Source organism: Lithobates pipiens, unplaced genomic scaffold (assembly GCF_037356315.1).
Source record: "Lithobates pipiens isolate NorthernLeopardFrog02 unplaced genomic scaffold, aLitPip1_a1.2 Scaffold_27, whole genome shotgun sequence".
Classification (NCBI taxonomy): Eukaryota; Metazoa; Chordata; class Amphibia; order Anura; family Ranidae; genus Lithobates; species Lithobates pipiens.
Genome location: NW_027507788.1, coordinates 92,012,478 through 92,038,583, shown reverse-complemented (window position 1 = coordinate 92,038,583; position 26,106 = coordinate 92,012,478). Strand labels below are relative to the sequence as shown.

The window sequence follows — 26,106 nt, the reverse complement described above, 5'->3', positions numbered from 1 at the left end:
GCTTGAGTGCGGTACAGTCTGCTGTTCTGTAAGGACCGCTATCGGTCCACAATAGATAGGGTTGACGTGCACCACTGCTGACCGCTGCCCTATACTGCAGCAGTCCTTCAGCGGTATAGGGACTGACGTACAGTCTGCTAAACACTAACACACAACCTGCTTGGTCCACAAAAGTTCTTATAAGGACTGGTAACTTGGTATAGGGTGCTACGGTACATAGGCTTGAGTGCGGTACAGTCTGCTGTTCTGTAAGGACCGCTATCGGTCCACAATAGATAGGGTTGACGTGCACCACTGCTGACCGCTGCCCTATACTGCAGCAGTCCTTCAGCGGTATAGGGACTGACGTACAGTCTGCTAAACACTAATACACAACCTGCTTGGTCCACAAAAGTTCTTATAAGGACTGGTAACTTGGTATAGGGTGCTACGGTACATAGGCTTGAGTGCGGTACAGTCTGCTGTTCTGTAAGGACCGCTATCGGTCCACAATAGATAGGGTTGACGTGCACCACTGCTGACCGCTCACCTATACTGCAGCAGTCCTTCAGCGGTATAGGGACTGACGTACAGTCTGCTAATCACTAACACACAACCTGCTTGTTCCACAAAAGTTCTTATAAGGACTGGTAACTTGGTATAGGGTGCTACGGTACATAGGCTTGAGTGCGGTACAGTCTGCTGTTCTGTAAGGACCGCTATCGGTCCACAATAGATAGGGTTGACGTGCACCACTGCTGACCGCTGCCCTATACTGCAGCAGTCCTTCAGCGGTATAGGGACTGACGTACAGTCTGCTAAACACTAATACACAACCTGCTTGGTCCACAAAAGTTCTTATAAGGACTGGTAACTTGGTATAGGGTGCTACGGTACATAGGCTTGAGTGCGGTACAGTCTGCTGTTCTGTAAGGACCGCTATCGGTCCACAATAGATAGGGTTGACGTGCACCACTGCTGACCGCTGCCCTATACTGCAGCAGTCCTTCAGCGGTATAGGGACTGACGTACAGTCTGCTAAACACTAATACACAACCTGCTTGGTCCACAAAAGTTCTTATAAGGACTGGTAACTTGGTATAGGGTGCTACGGTACATAGGCTTGAGTGCGGTACAGTCTGCTGTTCTGTAAGGACCGCTATCGGTCCACAATAGATAGGGTTGACGTGCACCACTGCTGACCGCTGCCCTATACTGCAGCAGTCCTTCAGCGGTATAGGGACTGACGTACAGTCTGCTAAACACTAATACACAACCTGCTTGGTCCACAAAAGTTCTTATAAGGACTGGTAACTTGGTATAGGGTGCTACGGTACATAGGCTTGAGTGCGGTACAGTCTGCTGTTCTGTAAGGACCGCTATCGGTCCACAATAGATAGGGTTGACGTGCACCACTGCTGACCGCTCACCTATACTGCAGCAGTCCTTCAGCGGTATAGGGACTGACGTACAGTCTGCTAATCACTAACACACAACCTGCTTGTTCCACAAAAGTTCTTATAAGGACTGGTAACTTGGTATAGGGTGCTACGGTACATAGGCTTGAGTGCGGTACAGTCTGCTGTTCTGTAAGGACCGCTATCGGTCCACAATAGATAGGGTTGACGTGCACCACTGCTGACCGCTGCCCTATACTGCAGCAGTCCTTCAGCGGTATAGGGACTGACGTACAGTCTGCTAATCACTAACACACAACCTGCTTGTTCCACAAAAGTTCTTATAAGGACTGGTAACTTGGTATAGGGTGCTACGGTACATAGGCTTGAGTGCGGTACAGTCTGCTGTTCTGTAAGGACCGCTATCGGTCCACAATAGATAGGGTTGACGTGCACCACTGCTGACCGCTGCCCTATACTGCAGCAGTCCTTCAGCGGTATAGGGACTGACGTACAGTCTGCTAAACACTAATACACAACCTGCTTGGTCCACAAAAGTTCTTATAAGGACTGGTAACTTGGTATAGGGTGCTACGGTACATAGGCTTGAGTGCGGTACAGTCTGCTGTTCTGTAAGGACCGCTATCGGTCCACAATAGATAGGGTTGACGTGCACCACTGCTGACCGCTCACCTATACTGCAGCAGTCCTTCAGCGGTATAGGGACTGACGTACAGTCTGCTAATCACTAACACACAACCTGCTTGTTCCACAAAAGTTCTTATAAGGACTGGTAACTTGGTATAGGGTGCTACGGTACATAGGCTTGAGTGCGGTACAGTCTGCTGTTCTGTAAGGACCGCTATCGGTCCACAATAGATAGGGTTGACGTGCACCACTGCTGACCGCTCACCTATACTGCAGCAGTCCTTCAGCGGTATAGGGACTGACGTACAGTCTGCTAATCACTAACACACAACCTGCTTGTTCCACAAAAGTTCTTATAAGGACTGGTAACTTGGTATAGGGTGCTACGGTACATAGGCTTGAGTGCGGTACAGTCTGCTGTTCTGTAAGGACCGCTATCGGTCCACAATAGATAGGGTTGACGTGCACCACTGCTGACCGCTGCCCTATACTGCAGCAGTCCTTCAGCGGTATAGGGACTGACGTACAGTCTGCTAAACACTAATACACAACCTGCTTGGTCCACAAAAGTTCTTATAAGGACTGGTAACTTGGTATAGGGTGCTACGGTACATAGGCTTGAGTGCGGTACAGTCTGCTGTTCTGTAAGGACCGCTATCGGTCCACAATAGATAGGGTTGACGTGCACCACTGCTGACCGCTGCCCTATACTGCAGCAGTCCTTCAGCGGTATAGGGACTGACGTACAGTCTGCTAAACACTAATACACAACCTGCTTGGTCCACAAAAGTTCTTATAAGGACTGGTAACTTGGTATAGGGTGCTACGGTACATAGGCTTGAGTGCGGTACAGTCTGCTGTTCTGTAAGGACCGCTATAGGTCCACAATAGATAGGGTTGACGTGCACCACTGCTGACCGCTCACCTATACTGCAGCAGTCCTTCAGCGGTATAGGGACTAAGAGTTTTGTCACAGGGTCATTTAAAAAATGACATGCAGAGGAAGAGGCAGGCCCTTCCGCAGGGGTGGTAGGGGTAGGGCAGGAGCAACAGGCTTGAGCCAAAGTGGGAAGTTGCAGAAGGTGCGTTCAATTACTTTAAAGGATGCACCAGACTTGGTTGAGTGGCTCGCTCAGCCTTACTCTTCTGCACCCTCCTCATCCTCTCGATCTGCACCCTCTTCTTCACTCTCTGCTATGTGCACCCCCAAAGACACTACCACCAACAACACGACCACCACCACCACCACCACATACCTTCCGCTTGAGTCACTGGAATTATTTTCCGATCCATATCAAGAGGACATTTCTGATGCGCAGCCACTCTTGGTATTGGATCAGGAAGAGGAGGTAGCAACAAGCGCTACTCAGCAGTCTGACGCCAGTACCCAGATCAGCCCAAGGAGGAGGTTGGTCCCCGGTGTTGCTGCCTACTCTACTTATAGCGGTGGGGAAGGTGACGTTGATGATGACGTGTCTAGTGATGTCACGTGGGTGCCCACAAGAGAGGAAGAGGAGGGGAGTTCAGAGGGAGATATGGACCAGCAGATAGGGAGGAGAAGCAGCAATGACTTACATTGCACAGCAGGGACAAAGCAGACTGCAAATGTATCAGGAGCGAGTCATCGACCATGTACGGTCACATCTGGCGCTCCCAGGACACCGGCACATGGCTCCGCAGTGTGGGCTTTTTTTAACGTGTCCGCTGCTGACAATAGCGTTGCCATCTGCAATCTTTGCAGTCAACGCGTTAGTCGCGGTAAGCCCAATACTCACCTAGGGACGACCGCCTTAAGAAGGCACATGAGCAGCCATCACCGAGCCCAGTGGGAGCAACGGAACACACAAAGCCACACTGCAGGCTCTCACCGTCCAGCCTCGTCTTCTACTTCTCCTTCTCCTCTCTCCTCACAATTGTCCTCCACTCCACCTTCCATCACGCCAAGCTCACATTTTTCTGCAAAAAGGCAGGCTTCCGTGGGCCTAATGTTTGAGCGTAAAAAAATGATGACGCCGGATAACCCTCTTGCCCAACGGTTGGCGGCTGGCTTGTCAGAACTCATAGCCCGCCAACTACTGCCATATAAACTGGTGGACTCGGAGGCCTTTCGCAAATTTGTGGCCATTGGAACACCACAATGGAAGGTCCCAGGAAGGAAGTATTTCTCAGAGAAGGGCATCCCAGAGCTATATGGCCATGTTCAGCGGCAAGTGAATGTATCTCTGGCACACAGTGTCGGTGCCAAGATACATCTGACCACAGACACGTGGTCTAGCAAACACGGGCAGGGAAGGTATATCAGTTTTACTGCCCACTGGGTGAACCTTCTGACGGCCGTCAAGCATGTAACCCGTGGCACCCGTGTAGATTTGGTTTTACCGCCACGGATTGCATGCAGGCCTGACTCTTCTTCTCCTCCTCCTACTCCATCCTCCTCCCTCTCCTCCTCAGCTGCCTCCTCCTTTTCCGCTGCTAGCGTCTCTTCCACTGCACCGCCCAAGCTCCCCAGAACCTATTCCACATGCCAGGTGAGACGTTGCCATGCCGTGCTGCGTCTGTTGTGCCTGGAAGCAAAGAGCCACACTGGCCCGGCACTCCTTTCAGCTTTGCGTTCACAGGCAGATGAGTGGCTAACACCGCTCAATTTGACAGTTGGTAAAGTGGTGTGTGACAACGGTGCCAATCTGCTTAGCGCATTGAAACAGGGCAAAATCACGCACGTGCCGTGCATGGCACACGTCTTAAACTTGGTCGTGCAGCGATTCCTTGTCAAATACCCTGGGGTCCAGGACATCTTGCGGCAGGCAAGGAAAATCTCGGCCCATTTCAGAAGATCTTACACGGCCATGGCTCGCCTTGCTGACATTCAGCGGCGACACCATCTGCCGGTCAGACGTCTTATTTGCGATTGCCCGACGCGATGGAACTCAACCTTCTATATGCTTGATAGGCTGCTCCAGCAGAAACGTGCAGTTAACGTCTACCTGTATGAACTCTGCGAAAGAAACGGTTCTGGGGAGCTGGGTTTTTTTTCACCGCGCCAGTGGCTGCTCATGCGCGACACATGCAGACTTCTGCGGCCATTTGAGGAGATCACCAAACTGGTCAGTCGCAGCCATGGCGCCATCAGTGACATGGTACCTTATGCCTTCTTTCTGGAGCGTGCATTGCGTCGTGTCATTGATCAGGCTGTGGAGGAGCAGGAGCGGGAAGATGAGGAAGTCGCAATGCTGGATGAATTCCCAGGGGGGGCTACTCTATCTGAGACAAGTCAACAACAGGAGTCTGATGAGGAGTCAGAGGAGGATGGTGCCGGGGCGGATGAGCAGGAGCAAGAAGAGCATGCTTTAAACCTTTCTGGGATCCCTGTTGTGCGAGGATGGGGAGAGGAGAATGAAGAGGACGACATTATCCTGGATGATGAGCAGGAGCCAGGCCACCACACCGCTTCCACTTTAGTGCAAATGGGGGCCTTCATGCTCCAGTGTTTTAATAGGGACCCCCGTATAAAAAGCATGAGGGTCAAGGACCAGTACTGGGTGGCAACGTACTTAGACCCCCGGTACAAACACAAAATGGCGGAAATGTTACCGCCGTCGCAGAGGGCTGTCAGAATGCAGCACTTCCAGGCCTTGCTTCGAGAAATGCTGCATTCTGCTTTTGCGTGCGCTGGCAGAGGAGCAATTCCCACTCCCAGAGAAGGATTTGCGGGTACCAATCCAACAGCGCCTGCAAGAAGAGGCCGGTTTGAAGATGTGTTGGTGACTTCGGATATGAGGTCATTCTTTCAGCCGACCCATCGACAGGTGTCATCCGGATCCAGCATCAGGGAACGCCTAGACCGTCAGGTGTCCGACTACATTGGGTTAACGGCCGATGTGGACGCTCTGAGGAGTGATGAACCCCTAGACTACTGGGTGGGCAGGCTTGACCTCTGGCCAGAGCTTGCCCAATTTGCAATCGAACTGTTGGCTTGCCCCTCATCCAGTGTCCTGTCCGAAAGGACGTTCAGCGCAGCAGGGGGGATTGTGACCGATAAGCGTACTCGCCTAGCTCACCACAGTGTTAACTACCTCACATTTCTAAAAATGAATGAGGCATGGATCTCGGAGGAATTCAACACATGTGATCAGTAGACCATGTATATGTCTATAAACAATTTTTGGAATCAAGCACACAGACCTTCTTAATTCATTTGGCTCACTTCCCTGACCCAAAAAAGCACACCGTACTATATGCCCCTACCCTCCTCTTTGAAGAGGTTGAGCGGTGTCATATTTCTACTGGGGCTGCTTATTATGAGGGGTTCCCACCATCCCTGTGCTGTGCTGACTTCCTCCTGGGTGTTCTTATTATGAGGGGCTCCCACCATCCCTGTGCTGTGCTGACTTCCTCCTGGGGGTTCTTATTATGAGGGGATCACACCATCCCTGTGCTGTGCTGACTTCCTCCTGGGGCTGCTTACGGTGCTGCTGTCAGCGCTGTATGTCACGGAGCTGCTGTCAGCGCTGTATGTCACGGAGCTGCTGTCAGCGCTGTATGTCACGGAGCTGCTGTCAGCGCTGTATGTCACGGAGCTGCTGTCAGCGCTGTATGTCACGGAGCTGCTGTCAGCGCTGTATGTCACGGAGCTGCTGTCAGCGCTGTATGTCACGGAGCTGCTGTCAGCGCTGTATGTCACGGAGCTGCTGTCAGCGCTGTATGTCACGGAGCTGCTGTCAGCGCTGTATGTCACGGAGCTGCTGTCAGCGCTGTATGTCACGGTGCTGCTGTCAGCGCTGTATGTCACGGAGCTGCTGTCAGCGCTGTATGTCACGGAGCTGCTGTCAGTGCTGTATGTCACGGAGCTGCTGTCAGCGCTGTATGTCACGGAGCTGCTGTCAGCGCTGTATGTCACGGAGCTGCTGTCAGCGCTGTATGTCACGGTGCTGCTGTCAGCGCTGTATGTCACGGAGCTGCTGTCAGCGCTGTATGTCACGGAGCTGCTGTCAGCGCTGTATGTCACGGAGCTGCTGTCAGCGCTGTATGTCACGGAGCTGCTGTCAGCGCTGTATGTCACGGAGCTGCTGTCAGCGCTGTATGTCACGGTGCTGATGTCAGTGCTCTGTATTACGGTGCTGCTGTCAGTGCTCTGTATCTCCTGCACCCTCTTGTTTGCCTACCCTGGTCCCTGACCTTCCCTCTCCTCCATTGCCTTCATTAGCTCCATAGTCCTGAATTGTCAGAACAATTTCCCAAATAAAAAAAAAATGCTTGTAGTTATCGATCCCAAATTCACCTCATACATGTATTATGCTATTGTCCAGGTGGTGGGACTACGTGCTACCCCCTAATAATTACCCCGTGGCCGCAAATTCGACCTAAAGGTTTGCGAAATTCGCCTCCCATTGAAGTCAATGGAGCCCGCGGCGAACGGTCGTTTTCGCGAACGTTTGTGTCCGTTCGCGTTTCGCGTTCGCGAAACGTCCCGTCGGAAGTTCGTCCATCACTACTGGCCACCACCGTGAGGAGAATTTTTCTCACTGACCACCAATGAACTACTTTTAGCAAGGGTTCCATGAGACCTGAAAATTATTTCAAGGGTTCCTCTGCGGTAAAAAGGTTGAGTAGAAAGGCAGGTCTACTGAGAAAATCCCATGCATGTTTACTCCAGAAGGGACTGTAAAGTGATATTTCTGTTACTTTCACTTCCACAGTGAGTTCTAATGTACAACCATAGGATTATGCCCCTTTGGGACTAGAACATATTTCTTATAATGTCCAGGAAAAAAAAAGCTATTGTACACACTATAGGAAAAATAGCAATATTTAGCTCACCTGAGAAACCAGTCAGATCCATGGCCTTCAAGTTGGTGGCTTTGATGACAGTGGCAGTAAGGCGTCCAGCAGTTGGCAAGTAACACAATGAGAAGTTTATTTCTCCTAAGTCCGCTTTTTCCTTAAATTACAAATAAAGACAATGCCTTAAAATTAAACCTAGAATGTGATATTTAACATTTTTATTTAATGTTATATTTGTATAGGGAGCCAAGTTTGTCCCAATTAGAGAGGTTGTATAAGTGCCTATAGCTGCTGTGAGGGTTATCTCTCTGTCTTCACCTGTGGTGGAGTGTAATAGAGCCAATTTAAGAAGTAGACTGAAGACCACAGCTCTAATGGAGACCAAAATTTTAGTACTTTATAATCACAATGGTATTAATTTATTTTGAACAAATAGAGTTATTAATGGCATGTGGGGAAACCCACATCTAATTTGCGTAGGTGTGGACCCAACCTCAGACAGTTGTCACCACAGCAGGTGTACCATTTGGAAGATTTCCCTTCACCTCTTGTCTTGGTCACAATGGTAAAAATGTGAATTTCCTATCACTTTCTGTTTCAGTGTCGATGGTCACCAAGGCAAACAGAGAGGGACACAGACAGCAGAACAAACCTGACAATGGTTTTAACCATTAACTTTCCCATACTCTATCCAAAACTAAAATAAATTTGGTCGTACATACATTTTAATTTCCAGACTAATTTTTTTTCTTATTTTGGAGGTGGAGAGTTTAGAACCTCTTTAACCACTTCAGCCCTGGAAGGATTTGCCCCCATAATGACCAGGATATTTTTTGCGATACGGCACTGCATCGCTTTAACTGACAATTGGGCTGTCTTGCGACACTGTACCCAAACAAAATCTGTATCCTTTTTTCCCACAAATAGAGCTTTCTTTTTGTGGTATTTGAACACCGCTGTGTTTTTTATTTTTTGCGCTATAAACAAAAAAAGTCCAACAATTTTGAAAAATAGAACACATTTATAATATATATCCAAAACAAAAATATAAAAAAACGAATTTATTCATCAGTTGAGGCCAATATATATACTCCTACATATTTTTGGTAAAGAAAAATCGCAATAGGCATATATTGATTGGTTTGCACAAAAGTTATCGCATCTACAAACTATGGGATAGAGTTAGGGACTTTTATTTATTTTTTATTGTTTTTTACTAGTAATGCAGCTAACTGCGTTTTTAAGCAGGACTACAACATTGCGGCGGACAAATCTTTTTCGGGACCAGTGACATTATTACATTGATCAGTGCTATAAAAATGCACTGATCAATGTAAAAATGACACTGACAAGAAAGGGGTTAACACTAGGGGGCGATTAAGGGGTTAAGTGTGTTCCCTGGGTGTGTTCTAACTGTAAGGGGGTAGGGGCTACCAGGGACATGACAGCGATCGCTGTTCCTGATCACTGGGAACATAAGACCTCTGACATGTCATCTGTCAGAATGGGGAATCGCCTTATTTACATAGGCAGTTCCCCGTTCTGCCTCTGTACATCGCTCCCGCGGCATGTGCGTGCCCACCATCTCCTGTGCAAAGGCCGATGTACAGCTTTGGCGGTTTGCACAGTTGAGCTGATCTGTCGCAGTATAATGACGGCGATTGGTCGGCAAGAGGTTAAAGATTTCCTTGTGATATTTTCTTCCGTTTGTCCCAAATGCCACAAAACTACAATGATGTTCCTGGTAGTTATCCACAAATTAAATCATACAAGTTTAAAAATGTTCATGTACAAATGGTAATAACATTATTTTACAAATCTGCAAAACTAGGAGAAAAGAGGGACAGTAGAATTAATTAAGGCTAATACATATTCACTGGAAATTCATTATGAGTAAATGGTAAAAATCTCTATTAACTCTAAAAAAATGTTAGATAAATTAAAGTGATGTTAAACCCAAAAAGAAAAATGTATTATATTGAAGCAAACCGTCCTTTTTTTTTTAAGGCTTTTTGCCTTTAATTTTACATGGTGATTCAGCTAGTAAGTTTGTTATTTTTCAACTTTCATTAGCAGGACAAGCTTTCCAGACAAAGTAGCAGTTAGTGGGCTGGGATAAAAAACTTACCATTGACAGAAGGGCTTACAATAGTCAGCTTTTATTCATTTATATAAAACATTTATACCAAAAGGAAACAAAATTGTTGTACATTCTTAAATAGTGTTAGCTGACAATGCTACTGTCCAAGGATGTGCCTGTTGCTCCTCCATTCAAAGTATTGTCACCCCAAGACAGGAAGTGTGTTCATGACTGGGTGATCAGTTGAAAATAAAGGGGAAAGAAAGTAAAAAAAAAAAAAAATTAAAGCGGCCACCACTAAGAATTGGTAATCCGCAATATATAACTTTCTTTTTTCTTAACAACTTACAAAGCCTCCCTGTCATCATTTGCCAGCAACAGCCCAGCAAAATCGAGGATGCGATTGAATTCAGATTCTGCAGGGCACGAGGTGAGCCCACCATCTGAACACAGCACAGCCCATCCATCCCCTATAGTGGCCTTCCTCACAACAAATCGGCCTGTATTAGATACTACTATGAAAGAGATACTAATCTCTCTTTAGAGCTCCCTGCATAATGATATCTCTTCCATGTTTAACAAGTTCTCTGCACAAAATGCACTACACGGGTCAGAGAGTTTGCAATATTGAACATCAAATTGGAGATATGACTGAAACAGTGATCCTGTAGCTGCCCATGATCATACCCAAGAAGAACAACAGTGGACGAGAGCCAAAAGGGCAGACCTCAAGGACAGGTCGTGCCATAACAATGTAAAGCTCAGAGGTGTACCTTACACCACCCTGCCACAAGATCTTAATACATACATCAGGAAGCTAATTTCAGCGCTATTACCTGACCTTTCGCCCATGTATCCTATCATCGATCGTATCCACCGCCTACCCAAACCCCCACACCTTCCAGCGTTAGTCCCCCCCAATGATGTTTTGATGTGGATACACTTTTTTCATGCCAAAGACCAACTCCTATTCAAGGAGAGACACCTTGGAAAACTTCCAGCTCCATAAGAGCCAAGCTCCAACTATATGCGGATATCTCGCAACACATTCAACAACTAAGGAGACAACTGACTACTATCACTAAGCCGTTCAATAAAAACAAGATTCCATATCAATGGGGTTTACCTACCAAAATTACAGTCACGAAAAATGGAATTAAACACAATATTTCCACAGTAGAAGAGGGCCTCAAACTTCTATGCCCTTGGGGAATCATTCCTGACCAATCTACGTCAGCACAACCCAATCGCAGGGAGAACAACCAGAACTCCAATGTGAATCCCCATGCTGGTAAGCACTAAACCCTGTCATAATAGTGGATTCATAACCTGATCTGCATTCCACACCAACAGACGCATGCCTTGCTCATTGCAAATTGTTCCACAAACTTACAACCCGCAGATAAACAGCAGTCTCAGACACAGTCGGCTGCTGTGATTTGTTGTTTTGTACCTTTTTTCTTTTTTCCTTCTCACTACCTGACCATATCTCATATCCAATGTATTGTTCTACTTTACCCTCCCTCATTTTCTTCCCTAAGAGCATTTGAATAGTAAAGTTCCAAAGACATCAACTATCTGATCCTACTGAGTAGATGCATCCCTTCATATAACTGTGAGTAAATACCTTACTTAGCACAGTATCTTAATCCATACAAGAAGATGCCTAAGTTCTTGTCGCTCAACGCTAAAGGCTAAAGGACTGAGTCATTCTGCAAAGAGGGCTTCCCTCTGGCACACAGCTAAAGAATTTAACAGTGACATTCTCTGCATACAAGAGACTCACTTCAAAAATACTGCAGAACCTCAATGTACTAACAAACATTTCACCCACATCTATCGGGCATCAGGCCCCACCAAGAAAAACGGGGTTATGATTGCAATCAAAAAACACACTTGCCTTCATGCACAACAGCATAAAAGACACAGAAGATAGATATCTGACACTAGACAATACCAGATACACTATTGTCAATGTGTATGTGCCCAATACCAGACAAATTAGATTCCTTTCTAAACTAATGAAAAAAATTAACAAATTCCGTAATGGTTACCCTATTATGTGCAGTGACTTTAATATCTTACCAGACAAGTCTCTGTACATCTCTTCTCACAACACCAGACTCACTTCACCTATGGGAACTTTCATACGAAACAATGACTTGTATGATGTATGGAGATGTCACCATACCACAGAGCGTGACTATTCCTTATTTTCCCACCGGCACAATTCCTATACCCAGACTGACTTCTTCTTAGTGGACAAATGGACACTAGCCAAAGTCTCCGACTCATCTATAGTCACAATAACATGGTCAGACCATACTCCTGTCTTGATAACCACCGATAATTTGTCATCTCTTCTGCGCACAAAGATCTGGAGAGCCAATGCTTCAATCCTCCACTTATCCGAACACTCCACCTTTATTCAAGGATGCCTTGAAGAATTTTTTGATCTGAACAAAGGAATATCATCTAATGATACCATACTTTGGAACGCTCATAAAGCGTTCATTAGATGAATTATTATTCAACTAAGTGCTAGAGAGAAGAGAAGGAAATCACAGCGTCTAGACACCCTCACACTCAATATTAAAATTATAGAGGAACAAAACCAAAAAAAGATTCTGACCCTAAACTGAAAGAAAAATTAGTACTCCTCAGACAAGCATTAAGAAATGTGCTACTAGAATCATATGTAAAAACCCAAAAACAATTCACAGTTAAACACTATTCTACAGGAAACAAAGCAGGGAAAGCCATGGCCTGTACCACCCTACCTTGCACACCTGTACCACCCTATGTCAAAACAAAAGCTAGTTAACAAGCTATAACCAATGCATTTAGTCATTACTACAATGCACTATATAATCTGAAAGACAAATCTACAATTACACAACCGCCCATGAAAGAAATAGAATCTGTCTTACAAGAAATCAATCTCACAAAATGGTCCCAAGACAAGCCTTTCAAACTAAATGCTCCAATTACACTATCAGAAATTTTAGATGTTATCTCAACCTTACCACCCACCAAAACCCCTGGACCAGACGATCTTCCATGGGAGTATTACAAATATTTCCCAATGGTTCTAACACCTTTTTTGACTCAATTGTGTAATGACGCTGCCTCCTCCTCTTCTGTCCCACAGGAAATGCTAAAAGTGTTGATAATAACATTGCCAAAGCCAGACAAAGAACCTACTTTACCCCAAAGCTTCAGACCTGTTTCTCTTCACAATATAGACACACAAATCTATGCCAAATTAATAGCAACCAGGTTCGTAAACATTATGCCCTCACTAATCCACCCAGATCAATCCGGCTTCACAGGAGAAAGACAAACATTTGATGCAACCCACAGACTCATTAATATAATCCATAGTGCTGAGTCTACGTGAGCGCCTTCTCTGCTTCTATCATTGGATAAAGAGAAGGCGTTGGGTAGGGTGCACTGGTCATATCTCCAAGCGACACTACACAAATTTGGATTCCAAGGCCACATCCTCTCCTCCATACTGGCTCTGTACTCAACACCATCGGCCCAAGTATACACATCTGAGATGCTCTCTAAGCCTTTCCCAATTACTAATGGCACCCGACAAGGATGTCCTCTAAGGATCGCCACTTATCTTCAACCTACTAATGGAATCCTTGGCAGAACACATCAGAACAAACGTAAACATTACAGGTTTCAGAATTGGCACTGTAGAACATAAAATCAATTTGTTTGCAGGTGATGATATAATGATTATTATCAATCCCCTAACCTCCCTGGTTTCTGTACAATCTATATTGCAGAGATTTAGTAACATTTCCTATTGCAAAGTAAACAAAAATAAGTCCTATATTCTCGATTTGGGATTAGATGCTACATCCAGAAATTTACTACGTAACCTTTACACATACCCATGGGCTGACACAGGCATATCCTATCTTGGAATTACACTTACAAAATCCACAAAATAACTATTTAGTAAAAACTACATAGAAGCCAAACAAATGCTTATTAAGGAAACAGCAAAACTATCCAAATATAAATTCTCATGGTCTGGAAGGCTAGCAGCCTTTAAAATGCTAATACTCCCTAGATTGTTATATATTTTACACACACTACCTATACCACTCATGAATTCCTGCATCAACTCTCTCTAGTCCATCATGCACAAGTACGTTTGGCAGGACAAAAAACCCAGAAGCAGTCATACAAAACTTATTAAACATAGACTATCAGGGGGAATGGGTTGCATTGACTTAAAAGACTATTACATAGCCATCCCAATTGAAAGACTGGGTAACTATACACCCAACCACACTATGGACCAACATTGAAAACAACATGACACCAGTTAACAACCATAAACAATGGCTATACAGCACAACCATCCACATACCACACCTTCACCTATACCCACCGACTATACAAGCCTCAGTCAATGCATGGAAAATGCTAAATTTTTCTAAATGGTCCCAGCTTCCCACCAAACAACTCCAAATTCCTCTTCGCACCATACAATTAATATCACCTGACCTAATTATACCCAAATGGTTACAAGACCTAGCAATCTACACCTCCGAACTCAGGGCTATGATATTAAACAAATCCTTTGCCCAACTTCAAACAACATACAACACACCCAGCAACGATTATTTCAATGTATATAGAATTCAACAATGTCTTACAGCACACCCACATATAGAAGGGGTTATACCAACCAGAACATGTATATATATATTTTTTTAAACAGTAGACTCCAAAGGAATCTCACTCATTTACTCTACCCTACAAGAAAAGCCAGTGTTCCAAAAGTCTAAACCCTTTAAAGACTAGGAAGAAGACACGCAAACACGCTTTTCTGAGAGCAATGGCATACAGCCTCAAAGTCAATTTACAAAGCAACTTGTTGTACTTCCTTATGGGAATTAGCACACAAAATATCGTTAAGATGGTACCCTGACACCACAGACACTGTCCAAGTTTCAATCAAATACCTCCCCTAACTTTTGGAGAAACTGTCAACATACAGGCACTCTATTACATATCTTGTGGTCATGCCGAGCATTAACAAACTTATGGAAAGAGGTAGAGAATATTTTGCAAGATATATTTCCCTTCCCTCTAAATCTCACCCCACAACTAGCTATCCTAAATTTAAACATGGAATCACTTCCTCCACCCTTCAGACTGATAACCACACACATACTCCTGGCAAAAAGATTACTCATTACTAGATAATGGAAATCACACACTATCCCAACACTAACAGAAGTGGTCACATTAGTACAATTACATTACACATATGAATCCAAATTGTCACGTAAAAAACCCTTGTACCTTAAACTGCATAACCTATGACTCCCCTGAGAACAATGGTATGCTAAAAGACTTACCTGACAACCATTTTAAAATACTACAGTAAATTGGGTTTGTATTGCTGACACGCATGTATTTACAGTGATGCTCTCCCCCCCCCCCCCTCACTCCCTTACAACCCCCCCCCCCCCCCCTTCATATCCACTCCTTACACCCCCCCCCCCCCCCATTTCCTAATTCCCTTTTATTTCCTTTTATCTTCCTTCTTTACTCAATTGTTAATCATAGCTTATAATGAGTACTGAGTACACGCGCCTTATTCTGAACATGATATGTTGAAACTAATATCTATAAATGTAATACTGCTTGTGCCTTAAGGTTGAACTTTTCAATGTCTCTACTGATGTATTATTGAAAAACTCATAAATCTATTTGAAAAAAATAAAACTAACCACCGTATAAGCAAGCTGGCTGGTTAGTCTTCTTGCCTCATCAGATCAGAGTTCCTGGTTTGATTGTCATCAAAAGACCTGTCTGTATGTTCCTACGTAGGTCCCAAAAAACAAACTAACACCTACATACAATGATTGCTGTTACTATGTAGGACTGTCAGGTTCTTCATATATATATATATATATATATATATATATATATATATATATATATATATATATGTTGTCTTCATTCATGGGTCAAGGAACATGTGTGAGAACCCATCAGTGTGCTCCATTTGAACAGGACTTAACAAAAACATGGGAAAACCTTTGTCTCCAAGCTACAGTACAACTTTCAGTTTTCAAAAAGCTGGGCACAGATTTCAAATGATAGTTGCTGAATCTGGGCGCCAGGAAAAATTTTTGGCCAACAAAGCAAGCATTCACCTGTCAGGTTGCCCAACCACTCATTGTTATGCTTACACAAGAGGAGAGTCTCCAACGAAACCGCTTTCCAACCATTGCCCTAGGAAAAAATCCTAGGGCCAAATCTGTCCAAACACTGACAGATAGGATGAACTCAAAGGTGTGTTGTTAGCTTTAGCTGTGTTGTTAGCCAGCATGCTGTAGCAGAAGAGGTGATCACAAAACACAGTTATTATAGTAATATTTGGATCTGGAATTGAGGCATCATACCAAAATCTTCAAGTTCAAAACAACGTTTGTTTGGATCATAGAAGGAGCACAAATTCCAATGTGTTTTGGAGACCAGTCATCATCTTCATTAGGACTTGCTGAAACATAGATACGGTACTATGTAGGACGACTCAGGGTAAGATGAGTTTTTGAAAATACTGCTAATAAAGCAGCACAACAAGCTGGTTTACACAGTCTGTTCATTTTGGACTTGAACATTTTGGTGTGGCGCTTTGATTCCAGATCCAAATACTATAATTATGATATATACCCTAGGGTGACTGTAATAATCCTTTGTTTTGCAGAAGCTGCTTACCTATCATTTGGATTCCCCATAGTGAGATTATACATATCATTCAAAATTATATCACTGTTCCAGCACCACCATGTCACCGTTTATAATTATTATGGTATCACATATTGGAATGCAAATTAACTGCTAGGAGTACCATGTGGGCAGGATTGCAATGTTCAAATTTAAAGTGGAACTTTAGTCAGACAATCAAATCATGCTAGATCACTTCAGGCTGGCCCCTTTTGGCTTTCTTGTGCCAAAAAGGGATGACAGCCCTGCAAACCAATTTGATGCAGTGTGCGGTGTATAGTCTGAGTACTGAAGGCTGACCCCCCACCCCTTCAACCTCTGCAGCAATTCTTGCAGCACTCATATGCGTTTTCCAAAGACAGCTCTGTGATATGATGCTCTCAACTTCACTCAACTTTTTTGCTCAACCATGGCGAGGCCAGTTCCGAGTGTAACCTGTCCTGTTAAACCGCTGTATGGTCTTGGCCACTGTGCAGCAGCTCAGTTTCAGGGTCTTGGCAATCTTTTTATAGCCTAGGCCATCTTTATGTAGAGCAACAATTTTTGCCATGTTAAACTTCCAGTGACCAGTATGAAATAGTGACAGTGATAAACACCAAATTTAACACACCTGCTCCCCATTCACACCTGAGACCTTGTAACACTAATGAGTTACATGACACCAGGAAGGGAAAATGGCTAATTGGTCCCAATTTTGACATTTTCACTTAGGGGTGTACTCACTTTTGTTGCCAGCGGTTTAGACATCAATGGCTGTGTGATGAGTTATTTTGAGGGGACAGCAAATTTACACTGTTATACAAGCTGTACACTCACTACTTTACATTGTAGCAAAGTGTCATTTCATCAGTGTTGTCACATGAAAAGATATAAAATATTTACAAAAATTTGAGGGGTGTTCTCACTTTTGTGATATACTGTATATATAATCTTTATCTTATCTCCAAAATATAAAGAACAACAACTAAAATAAGGTATATCCTCAAAAAATTCTCGAAATATCCAGTTAGAACCCAAGTAATAAGGCCCCTTTAACACAGGGGTGCTTTCCAGGCGTTTTAGAACTTGTAAAGTGCCTGAAAAGTGCCTCTCAAGCTTCCCCAGTGTTAAAGCCCGAGTGCTTTCACACTGGAACGGTGTGCTTGAAGAACAGGGGAAAAAGTCCTGTAAGCGGCATTTTTGGGGTGGTGTGGGAGTAGTGTATACACTGATCCTAAACCTCCCCTGCCAGTGAAATCAATAGGCAGCGCTGCCAAAACGTCTGCACAGCGCTTCGGCAGCATCGCTTTGCGGGCACTTTTAACTCTTTGTTCGGCTGCTAGCGGGGTTAAAAACGCCATGCTAGCAGCCAAAAGCTATACCAGTGGTAAAGCGCCACTAAAACTAGCAGCGTTTTACCACTAGCCCCCCCCCCCACAGTGTGAAAGTAGCCTAAGTATTAATCATTAATAATCACTAATGAAGCAGTTAATGTCCAGTACGATGTTTAACACCTCAGGGCTTGTCATCTGTAATAAATTAATCCACTTAATTTCCCTTCTGGGGAAGTCTTTATTAGAGTCTCTCCAAGCAGAGAGGACCCTATTCACACCCCAAAATTGGAGAGAAGAGGGGTCTTTTGCATGAAAACGCCTGTAGTGTTCTGAGACACTATGATATTCATATCCTTTTGATATTGGTTATGTGTTTACCTACACTTATTTTCAGAGTTCTTTTTGTATGTCCTATATACATGAGCAGACTAATGCACATACGACATGAGTATTGTCACATGTTATGATGTCAGTGATCTCATACTCCCTAATTGTAGGGTTTGAATAAAATGTGGATGGCTTCTTTACATTTTAATATTTTTGCAAACTGTCAAGCTCTATAAAAAAAACTCTTTCGATGCTGACAGAAAGATAGTTTGGACGGAGGATCTAGAATTTTTTGAACTACATTGTCACCAAAATTAAGAGCCCTCATAAATAAAGGAGGGTTTCTTGGGTATTACAGATTTTAATACCTTATCTATCCTGAGAATATGCCAATGCCTGGAGAATATGCTCTCAATTTCCTTATAATGGCAATTAAAATCTGAGATCTATCTAGCCAGCTGTGAGTATTTTATAATTTATAATTACAATTTTACCTGGCAGAAGGCAGGTTAATTGGACGGATGGACAATATTGCGGTGGTCCATGTCCATTGATTTAAAAGTCCACCAAATTTTCTCACTATGAGCTAAAGTAATGAGGAGGGGGATACTTGAACTTCACTGCCGTGCCGTGTCCCAAACCCCCTGTGACAAACTCAGAAATTCGTAAAAGGGGTGTGACTACACGGCAACGTTAAGACGGTGACTCCACATGTAGGAAGGAAGCAATGAGGAGATCACAACACTGAGTCACCTGGTATGTTTGGAATTTTAACAAGGCGATTTTGAATCTTTTATGATGTAAGTGCATTACTTTTAATAAACCGATTACCTTAAGGGCTCATCCACACTACCGATCCGTTCAGGTCCGCCTGTCAGTTTTTCAGGCGGACCTGAACGGATGCTCCATACAGGTCTATGGAGCGTCGGATGTCAGCAGTGACATGTCCGCTGACATCCGAGCCGCTCCGAAAAAGTGTGACGGAGGAAAAACCTACTTTTCCATCCGTCATCGGATCGGATGACGACAGACTTTGCGGTCCGCCGTCACCCGATCTCCCATAGGGGAGAGCGGCGCTCTGACCTGTCATCTTCCTGCTCAGCGGGGATCGCTGGAGCAATCCCCGCTGAGCAAGCGGATGTCCACGGGGCGGATCATCACTGATCCGCCCCATGTGAAAGAGCCCTAAGGTGTTTTTACACTATTGGAGGCTCTGTCTCAATTTCTATCCCCACATGTGCAGTGTGTCTTTATTGCTCTGGATGGAGATTGGCGTGTATAAGCGGCTGTATATATAAAAGTTCCTGTGAGTCTCTTCTGATTATAAATTGCCTAACTGGCACCGTGAAACAGCTGCAATCGTTAAACACGTCTCATAAAAAACATGCAGATAAAAGTACAAATAAATATATACGCTGCACTTTCAAATATACTCTTCACATTATATATATGTGATAACCAAAGTGCAAATATGCGTGTGAATCACACACCATGATACATCCAGTAACTAGTGACTGTAAAAAGTGACAATAGTGCAACAAATAGTTATGAATAGTTAAAAGTGAACATATAAATGAAAATAAATAATCGCACTAGTACGAAGTGCTAAAACGTGCATCTATATGGTGATTGGTTGTATCAAAATGACTGTTCATAAAATCATATATTGTTCACAAAATCATATAGTGTTCATAATAGTAATAATAGTTCATATAGTGTTCATAAAATCATATAGTGGACTCAATGCACTAAAACCTATAGATTAATAAAAAAGTGCTTCTATATGCATATGTGTCATCCAATTATTTCAATTCAAAAGTGCTTTTAAAGTCCATGCGATTTGGAAACTGCTGTGTAGATAATCCAAAGCAAGCCACAGTGATCACACTCAGGTGCTCCTCAGTAGGTATTAAACGCTCACCTCTGAGCGTGTGACTTCGCACTTAAGCTTAGTCAATACATGCCTGTGAACCACCTCTGGGGCTCTGCAGTTTTAACCAGACTCCTGGAAATATAATCAATTATATTTTCCCCCTGAAGTATATAAGGAAGTTCCCTGTATGGATACTCGTTGGGGAGGGGACAGGACGGACGTTCAGCAGGTGACCGGTCAGTAAATCCCAATACCGATCCGGTATCTTTACATGCTGTTGTAGAGTGGCGCACTGACGCGCCTATATTATGCGAGTACCCCATAGGGGGGTTTTATGTGATTAATAAACTGTTAAAATGCTATTACACCATCCAGTCCTTTTTTACTCAACCAAGGTATAGTGCTGATGGGTCTAGGAGTCTGGTTTGGATTATCTACACAGCAGTTTCCAAATCGCATGGATCACCGCAGCTTGCTTTGGATTATCTACACCGCAGTTTCCAAATCGCATGGACTTTAGAAGCACTTTTTAATTGAAACAATTGGATGACACATATGCACATAGAAGCACTTTTTATTCATATATATGTTTTAGTGGATTGAGTCCACTATATGATTTTATGAACAGTAATTTTGATACAACCAGTCACCATATGGACCATATGGACCAGCATGTTATAGCACTTCGTACTAGTGTGATTATTTATTTTAATTTATATGTTCACTTTTAAGTATTCATAACCAGTGGCGTTGCTAGGGGGTGGCTTTTGGGTCTATAGCCCCGAATCTGGGGTCCATAGCCCTGAGTCTCTGCAGGGGTCCTCCAAGGGGAGGGGAGGTTCTCTAGGAACCCTGATGTAAGTGGGGGGCTCTCTGGGGACCCTGATGCAAGGAGGAGGCTCTCTGGGGATATATACACACACACCTATATTACTGTATACACGTGTATGCCCATCCAAGCGCAAGACTTTCTTTACTACTCTGCTATGGGCTCTAGCCGCAGATCTTTTGTAGACCTAGCAAGGCCCCTGTTCATAACCATTTGTTGCACTATTGTCACTTTTTACAGTCACTAGTTACTGGATGTATCAGAGTGTGTTTTCAAATTTTCAAATTTGTTCAGTTAATCAGATTTGAGGAAGGCCGGGTTCACACCTATACATTTTTAATAATTTTTGCATTTTGCAGATTTTTACTACAGAACGTGTTCCATAGGAAACCATGTTAAATGGACTGTAGTGTGTTTCTGCAAAACTGAAAAGGCACTTAAAAATGCATAGGTGTGAACCAGGCCTTAATTTGTAAATTAAATTGAATTTGTAATCGTCACAGACAGTCAGTTTAGTTCCACAGTTTAATGCAATTGTTATGCCCTGTACACCCGATTGAACTTTCCGACAATAAAAACGTGGATTTTTGTTCGAAGGTTGTTGGCTCCAACTTGTCCTGAATACACACTGTCACACAAATGTTGGCCAACAATGACAAATGTAGTGATGTACAAGATGTACGTGACATCTCCATAACGAATGCGAGTTATATCTCCGGCTTGTACTTGATTACGAGTGGACTTTTGTCCGACAGACTTGTGCACACAGGATCGGAAAGTCCGACAAACATTTGTTGGTGGAAAATGTGGGAACCTGCTAGCCAACATTTGTTGGAGGAAAGTCCAACAACAAATGTTCAATGGAGCATACACACGGTCGGACTTTCCGCCAACAAGCTCACATCAAAGATTTGTTGTCGGAAAATCTGATCGTGTGTATGGGGCATTAAGTTTAAAAAACCCGGGGCTGACAAATTTTGCATTATTTATTGTGTTGTGACCAAAATGTTTTAATTGTTCTAAATAGTTTTGATATATGAATATCGAATCAGCTCATAATATCGAAACTGAAAACGAAGACAGATAGTAGTCTCCAGAAAAAACAGTGACATTTTTCGATTCCACATACACCAACGAATACTGTATATGAAACGAATGCCGAAAATGAATCGCCTCCACATAACGAATATGACAAAACTAAATTCTTCAATAAACGAATGCATCTGGAGTAAAACTAATCAAAAAATGTTCAGAGTGCACATGTCTAATAGCTGGGGCAGCCACCTGTACTTGTAAGCTCGTCAAATACTCCAAAGCACGGTGTAAAAATGTTGATGCAGTATAAATATAGGAAACAACACGCTACAGCTCTGCATTGTTTTAGCAAACCAGTTACTCATTCCTTGGCAAGAAAGATGTGTTTTAGGAGAACATATATCAGATTTTTTTTGTCTGTCTGTTTTCTGTATCTGTAGCCAGTGTTTTTGTCTGCGTTCAGCCATGTCCCAATTCCAACCTGATAAATATGTATGGCTTGTCAGAGCCAGCGATCTGTGGCGCTACAAATCCATTTGTGATGAGAAACAAAAGCCGTGGAGCTGCCTTGTCTCGCTAGACACATGCTCGCAACAAGAGCTCAAACACATAAAAAGAAACACAAACCCACAAAAAAGAAGAAAAGAAAAACCAAAAAAATCCTAGACTTTATCCTATCCTAGACACTTAATGCAAATGCCTTGCAGAGGCCCCTGGGAGCCAATTTACCAGGCCAATTTTCTTCTAATGAAACAGCTTATCAATTCTACTTTATAAGACTGGAAGGACAGGGATGAAATGGAGAACGGAAAACACAAATTGAAAGGGGTTAAGGTCAAAAGATACAATTGTACAGCAGCCAAGGAAACAAAACAAATTTACTACTGTGGGGAGCATGGGATACAATGTTGTCTATAAAAATTACAAACATGTAATACTTACCTGCTCTGGATTTGCACAGGGCTACCCAGATCCTCTTCTTCTCAGGTCCCTCTTCTGTGCTCCTGGCTCCTCCCTCCTGTTCAGTGCCCCCACAGCAAGTAGCTTGCTATGGGAGCACCCAAGTCGAGTCACAGCTCCCTGTGTCTATTCATAGAATGCATTAAGATAAAAAAAAAAAGCTTCTGCCTTTACAACCTCTCTAACCTCCCTGGTGGTATTTCCGAGTCTGGCTCGGGGTGAGCCAGAAAAGTTTTGCCCAGGGTCCAATCAATATTAAAGACTGACAGGATCCATTTAGAGGTTACTTACCTTGTCCCTTGGATCCTGCTATGTCTCCCTGCTGTGATCTGCGAGACGCTGTGTCTCGCTCAATTCACAGTGCCGAGCTCCGTTCCCTGCGAGCGCTGCGACACACGAGGACGGAGTTCAGTGCCAAATTCAAAAAGTAAAAAACACAGTATAGATACAGTATAATGTAATCTTACAGATTACAGTACTGTATTGAATAAATACACATCCCCTTTCTCCCGAGTGGTATGTCCAGTGTCCTGCATGCAGTTTTATATTATAAATACTGTTCTTTCTGCCAGGAAACTGGAGATTGTCCATAGCAACCAAAAAATGTCAGTTTACGTCAAAAGTGCTTTTAGACCAGCTAGAAAACAGCAATACTGTAATAAATTAGAATCATTTACAGAATTGAGCGATAGCGATTTGTGAGGAAATTCATCAAACATTAAAAGTAATGACAGAGACAATTCTGCAACTGAGCAAATTTCTGTGTTTTTGATTACATTATTGAATATTTTTTTATTAATATTATATTATTTGTTATAATTATTTATAGTTATTATATTATAATTTATGATTTCGTGTTTCAAACTTTATCATACATGGGATGTCTACTAGACTCTGGTTTGGACAAATTTAAGTGAGTTATTTCTAAGAATTACAAGCCTACAATATAAAACGCCAAATTTCCATGCAAAATAATGGTACCGCTTTCAGCACCTAAAATCTGAAATAATCATACCGCCAGGGAGGTTAAGTATGGCATAAATATGAATGAACATATTTAATTCCGGGGATGTAGAATGAAAAGGAAAAAAATAAAAGTTTGGGGGATTTTCACATAAAAAATCTTAAATCCCATCCTGTACACTAACCTACTCCTGTGCTTCTTAACCACTTGAGCTTTTCCCCTCTTTATGACTAGGTCATTTTGCTGCTATTTTATCACCACTGGGGCTTCTATTTGTTATTATATAAACAAAAAAAAATACATATAATTTGGAAAAATAAATAAATAATTTTTTAATTTCTGCTATAAAACATCCCAAAAAAAAAAAAAAAAATCTTCCTAAATGTAGGCCAAAATATATTCTGCTACGTGTCTTTGGTAAAGTGTATATTGATTGGTTTTTCAGTTGGAGGACTAGTGCCCCATCATTGTATCGGGGAAGAAACAGTACCCTGTCATTGGTATCAGTGGAAGGAATAGTGCCCCATTCCTAGTGTTAGTGGGAGGAATAGTACCCTATCATTGGTGTCAGTGGGGGGAATAGTGTGCCATCAATGGTGTTAGTGTTAAAAAGAGTGACCCATCATTTGGTTTCAGTGGGAGGAATCGTGACCCAGCATTGGTAGCAGTGGGAGGAATAGTACCCTGTCAATGGTATCAGTGGGAGGAATAGCACCCCGTAATTGGTATCAGTTGGAGTAATAGTGCCCCATCATTGCCATCAGTGGTAGGAATACTACCCAGTCATTGGTATCAGTTGAAGGAATAGTGCCCCATCATTCCTGTCAGTCAAAGGAATAGTTACCCAGCATCGGTATCAGTGGAATAGTGCCCCATCATTTGTACCAGCGGAAGGAATAGTGCCCCATCATTGGTATCAGTGGGAGTAATAGGGCCTCATCATTGGTATCAGTAAGAGGAATAGTACTCCATTATTAGTATCAGTGGGAAAAATAGTGCCCCATCATTGGTATCAGTTGTAGGAATAGTGCCCCATCGTTGGCATCAGTGGGAGGAATAGAGCCTTGGATTAGTGAGGGGGACAGTTCCCCAAGAGTCAGATAATCTATGCTATAGGATATGTTCTTGATTGTGGTTCTGATAGGAGTTACAGTTCTAGATGAGAATCTTCATTAAAGGAAATATTGCTTTAATTCATTTGCTGCCCATGTGTACAGACTCTAATACCGGTCTTCTCGTCAAAGCCTCTACCTCACTCCAATTCCTGTTTCATCTTCCAGCTTTCAGGGCCATCATTGACATTCTGTACATCTCATTGTAGAATCAAAGACATTTCATACGGGGCATGTACTAAAATATTAAACACTTCCTTAATAAAGCGGGGCTGCAATGCGACGCAGTAGAACGAACGATTCCTCCAGAAGATAAAAATCTTTTCTTTTCTTTACATTTGTAAGATCTGTTTATTTATCTCACACTTTGTCTTCGGGCTCATGGTTGGAAGCTGTGAATGTCCCCGAGCACTTAATGGAGGCTGGTACCAAAAGCAAGGCTCCCTAAGTATTGCTTGGAGATAAAAGTTTTAATTATTTGCATAAAATCTTAGCATACCAATTAGCTATGTAGTATCTGAGCAGTCTGCTACTACTTCCTACTGGAAAAAATATTTGCATCCAATAGGAGAATTAGGAAAAATACTGCTGTAAAGGTAATGTTGATAGATTACTATCTAAAAGCTAAATCTTGCGTTGGTTGAAATGAACCTTCTTCAAACTTAAATTTACATAAAAGATAACGTTCAAGCCATATCCCAGGAAAAAGTAAACGTGATTTTATCCAGTTTAGTATTTATTAAAGCCTAACTCCACTTTTTGGCAACAAAAATTAATACAATTGCACAGCCTCTTTAACCACTTGACCACTGGGCACTTAAACACCCTTAATAACCAGACCAATATTCAGCTTTCGGTGCTCTCACATTTTGAATGACAATTACTCAGTCATGCAACACTGGACCCATATGAAATTTTTGTCCTTTTTTTTTACACAAATAGAGCTTTCTTTTGGTGGTATTTAATCACTTCTCGTTTTTTTATTTTTTGTGCTATGAAAGAAAAAAGACTGAAAATTCTGTAAAAAAATGAATTTTTCT

At 43.0% G+C, this 26,106-nt stretch overlaps 1 protein-coding gene across 3 annotated transcripts in view; it reads right to left on the bottom strand.

Annotated features, from left to right (window-relative positions):
* SYT3 (synaptotagmin 3) overlaps positions 1–26,106 on the bottom strand; it is a 382,859-nt gene that overhangs the window by 46,861 nt on the left and 309,892 nt on the right. For all 3 annotated transcript variants that reach the window (XM_077457209.1, XM_077457207.1, XM_077457208.1), the window contains exon 7: positions 7,842–7,962. In XM_077457209.1, coding sequence (XP_077313335.1) covers positions 7,842–7,962 — 121 coding nt within the window. The remainder of the gene's footprint in view (positions 1–7,841; positions 7,963–26,106) is intronic.